General features: G+C 40.8%; 1 protein-coding gene across 3 annotated transcripts; it reads right to left on the reverse strand.

The window, feature by feature from the left end:
- Positions 1-609: 609 nt before the first annotated feature.
- LOC148070471 (THAP domain-containing protein 6) lies at positions 610-4,444 on the reverse strand. Of its 3 annotated transcripts, none has more exons than XM_087800864.1 (9): positions 4,368-4,444; positions 4,134-4,219; positions 3,856-4,048; positions 2,953-3,054; positions 2,561-2,771; positions 2,015-2,108; positions 1,674-1,717; positions 1,160-1,239; positions 610-1,025 (listed from the first exon to the last, which is right to left on the reverse strand). In XM_087800864.1, exons 2-9 carry the CDS (start codon positions 4,211-4,213, stop codon positions 846-848), a joined length of 984 nt encoding a protein of 327 aa, XP_087656990.1. In that variant the 5' UTR covers positions 4,214-4,219; positions 4,368-4,444; the 3' UTR covers positions 610-845. The 3 variants fall into 3 exon arrangements, with proteins under 3 accessions (XP_087656990.1, XP_087656991.1, XP_087656989.1); XM_087800865.1 differs by having other exon boundaries at positions 4,134-4,216; positions 4,368-4,443; XM_087800863.1 differs by having other exon boundaries at positions 4,134-4,380.

Below are 4,444 nucleotides of genomic sequence, written 5' to 3' on the forward strand. Positions count from 1 at the left end.
TGTAGGATTCATTAAGTTTGTAGGATTCATGAAAGGCTGTAGGACTCATTAAGTTTGTAGGATTCATGAAAGGCTGTAGGATTTATTACGTTTGTAGGATTCATGAAGAAGTATATCTGATCTGCCAATTGTGTCTTCAGAACACTGGAAAGAAACCCTCAGATCTCACCGAATGAAGGCATGATGTTACATATTTCTCGTTGCCTTCAGTGAGTGTTAAGACTTGATGTGTTTAAACATTTGCATCAGTAAGTCCTTCAAATGTATGTTCATTCTTTTTCAGTTTTCTGCTGTCGTTTCAAACCCTCCGGGTAAACAAACCCCGCAGGACGTTTCATTACAAGAGAGCAAGTGTGCTAGTGTGTAAAAAAAACCTTTATCTACTTTTTTGTGAGTCCGTCTGTTACTAATCTCAACACAATTGTCTAGACTGTGTGTTTGTTTCTGTGTGTGTTAGCCTGAGAGCTACAAATGTGTGTGTGACCTCAGTTTTCCTGCATGTGTGTGCGTCCGTCTGTTCTGTGAAGGGATGAGTGTAAAGAAAAACACGACACACGATGTTAGTGATGTCAAGTCACAATATATTTGATTTAAATCTAAATTCCACGATTACAAAAGAAGGTCCATATGTCTGAGTCAGCAAGATCTCTGGCCCCAACACACCCCCCGGGGCCAAGCAGTTTTTTTTGCATCCTCACCCGCGAGTTCGGAACCTGGTAAGCCGGGAGCAGCTGAGACTGGACGTAGTGCTGAGGGTCTGGAGAGTAGCAAAGCTCAAGCTGCTGCAGGAGGTCTCTGAATCCCCGCTTCTCCACCGAAGAAACCCGGGAGCAAGCTTTGGACAATCATACATCCTCAGCAATCAAAACCTGACGTGGGCCCTGTTTGTCGATCTGGCTCTCTCCCCTCACTGAAGCTCTGCCTTCCTCAAGCGTAGTGGTGGCCCCTGTGCTTACGTCGCCCCCTGCACTGCAGCTGGAATGATTGTGGCGAGGCCTCCCTACTTTGGTGGTCGGACGTTTGTGCTGAGGACACAGACAGGATATGAGGGTTAGAACATACGTCATGGTAAGTGACATCATCAATGCTGGGTGGTTGGTGAAGTTGTGGGACAAAAGTTGATGTCCCCTGAGCAAATCGAATCGCTCACTCAACCAACCTTTTCTGGGCACGACATTCTACACCCAGGTTTTTCTGTCTGTGGCAAACTCTGTTGTTCCGGCCGCGCACATCCTGAATCTGCAACACAGATAACTAAAATTAGGTAAATCTAAGTGAAATCTAACTAAATTATAAGGTAAATCCTAAGGTAAAATCCAAGTTAAATCGAATTAAGTTATAAGTAAATCTAAGTAAAACCTAAGTTAAATGTTATTAAGTCTAAGATAAATCTAAGTAAATTCTAAGGTCAATCTAAATCTAAGGTCAATCTAAGTAGACCTAAGGTAAACTCCAACGAAACTAATTAAAATAAAAAATCTAAGGTAATTCTATGTAAAAAGAATCTAACCCTTGCAGGAGCCAAGGTATCAAGCAGATCCATATTACGTTTGGTTTCCAATCTATTTAGTTTCCCTTTTAGGTTTTGTAAATTCTAAAGTTAATCTAAAGTAGTGTAAAAGTGTAAAACTAGCGCCTCCATCTGGCTTGCAAACTGAAGTGCAGAGACTCACTTGTTTCACATCCAGTACGGAGCTCTGGACATGGAGAACCATCCCTGCGGAAGTAAAACATATCACAAACCTGCTGTTGTATCTGATCCATTCAAACCTTTACAAGTTCATACTTAAATTAATGCTAAATGGTGATCAAATACATCGTTATGTTGCTTTAAACATTTCAACATGGATCAACTCAGCAGTAACTGTTATATGATCAGGGTGTAGTTCTTTAGTTGTTGTTAAAAACCTGCATTAAAATCATGACATGCTTTAACATCGCTGCACTGCTGTCATTATTTCACTGTAGCTACTTCAGGCTTCAGGTAAATGTTTACTATATGATTTTGACTCACCGTGGACAATGTCCGCCGCCATCTTGGATTTTGAAACGCGGCGATGAACTTCTGCAACTTCCTGACTCGGGATTCTGACATCGAGGGACCTTTCCTGTGTTAAACTGTCCGTCAGTCCATAGACATCTATATACATAGAGACGCGCAGACGCCGCATCGACTGCTGCCGCAAACTAAAGCGGTGTGTAAACAGGGCGGCCATCTTGGTGCAGTGCCACTCCCTCCTGCAGTGCTTCACGTCTATAGGGGAATGATGTGTTTATACTATAAAAGTGATCATAAATCACCCATTTGTCATTTTTTCACAGGGTGTGTTTTTTTTAAACCTCAGACATTAGACAGACAGACATTATTAGAATGAATATTTTACTATAAAATCTATCATGAAAAACATTTTGAAGTGAGATGAAACAAATATGTGCTGAGGATAATGTCATAATATTACATAATGTTTTAAAATTAAACATTCTATTGAGAAAACGTGGGATAAAATTATGATAAGGATCACTGCAATGTAATAAGAAGTGCAGCGTTTATCCATTTTACCTGAGTAGCATTCAAGCACGTCTTTTAGCTCTTCAATGATGAGGCTTTTCTCCCTCAGATCCTCCAGAAGAGCATGTACATTTTTTTTCATCCTTTGCTCCCGAAGCTTGCTATTTCTCTTCTCTCGCTCCAGGCTCTCCACTCGAGCCAGAGCTCTATTAAGTCTGGCTTTTAGAACAGTGGGAGACGCAGGCAAAGCGTAATTGTGGTCCTAGTGGAAAGAGGGAGGATCTGAGCATCTCAGTTACTGGGACATACTGTATACAGAACATGTACTCATGTGTATTTCACTGTGCCTAAAATGAGCGGCAGAGGTCATATGCCATAAAGATTTTAATATGACCAGGGCCTTGATGTTCATGTTTTGAAAAATATTACGAGCAGGTACTCACAACATCAGAACGAGGTTTAGCTTCAGGAATCCGCTGAGGCAAGTCCACTGGCAGGCTTTCTTCCGCTTTCCTTGGGATTTTAGTTGTCTTTGATGGTACTTGCTAAAATGTAAGAAACATAAAACACATCTAAAATAAAGTTTATTTTTGGCAATGTAAGTAATTAGGTAAGTAAGTAAGTAATTTGTATTTATATAGCGCTTTTCCAGACCAGGGTCACAAAGCGCTTAAACAATCAAAACAATACTCAATAAAATATATACTTTAAAGGTCAAGATAATACTGAGAACAACACAGGAGTTCAAGAAAATCAAGGAAAAGCCTGAACAAATAAAAATGTTTTAAGATGTTTCTTGAAGGAGTCAGTAGATCCATCAAACACACAGAAATCGTTCCAAAGCTTAGGTCTGTAAGGATTTCTCTCCTATGGTCCTGAACCGTGTTCAAGGAACCATCAGTAGATTCTGATCCACAGACCTCAGAGCCCGAGCTGGGATGTAAGGCTGGATCAGATCAGTGATGTAAGGAGGAGTCTGACCATGAAAAGCTCTGAAAGTAGGAACCAGAATTTTAAAGTTGATCCTGAAAGAAAGAGTTTTAAGGATCGGAGAAATGTGAGTTCTTCTACTAGAGCGGGTCAGAATTCTCGCTGCAGAGTTCTGAATCAACTGCAGGCGAGACAGCTCCTTCTTGTTAAGACATGAAAACAGACTGTTGCAATAGTCCAGGCGAGAAGTCACAAACGCATGGATTATAAACTCCAGATCATGTTGTGACAACATTGGAAAGAGTACTGCACTTTATTCCTAAACATGCTGACAGAAAAAAAGTTTAGAAAAGAATGGCTTACATGGACATATGAATCATAAAAGTAAATGAATTAATTCATCAAATGGGACATACCTTCTTTAAATTAGATGGGAAGTTAAAGACAGATGGTTTGACTCCATGTCTCAGCTGAACTATTTGACCCGTTCTGTCAAAGTCCTCTGGCTGGAAGTGCTCACTGCAGAGCAACGACCTCTTATTGGCCACGAAATCTTTCCGTTTCACAGCCCGTTCCCATTGTCTCCTTATTCCGCTGTCTTTGGGAAACCTTAAAAATGTGACAAAAGTAGCGAGAGATGAAGAATTGAACAGGGACACGAAGAGTACTATGTTATCCCTGAATGACATTTTACCTGTGAAAGGTGATGCCACGAGATCTCGTGCGTGTATTCCGCTCGTTCGAGCATCCATACGCGGCGCAGAAGTCCGGCATCTTCTGCTAGTTGAAAGTTAGTAGTAAAACCATCATTTTAAAAATACAAGCACCCTAACATCATAGCTACATGTATGACGATTTGAACGGACTAAACCGTCTGAAAATCGGTCCAGAATTCAGATAATAATTGTATTTTAAGATTGAGAAGTACCTTTCCCTGCAGTTGTTACTGTACCAAGATGGCGGCGCTTTATACACATCCGTTGTATGTATATTTTTCTGTCCCCC

Source organism: Callionymus lyra, chromosome 10, assembly GCF_982586985.1.
Source record: "Callionymus lyra chromosome 10, fCalLyr1.hap1.1, whole genome shotgun sequence".
NCBI classification, from domain to species: domain Eukaryota; kingdom Metazoa; phylum Chordata; class Actinopteri; order Syngnathiformes; family Callionymidae; genus Callionymus; species Callionymus lyra.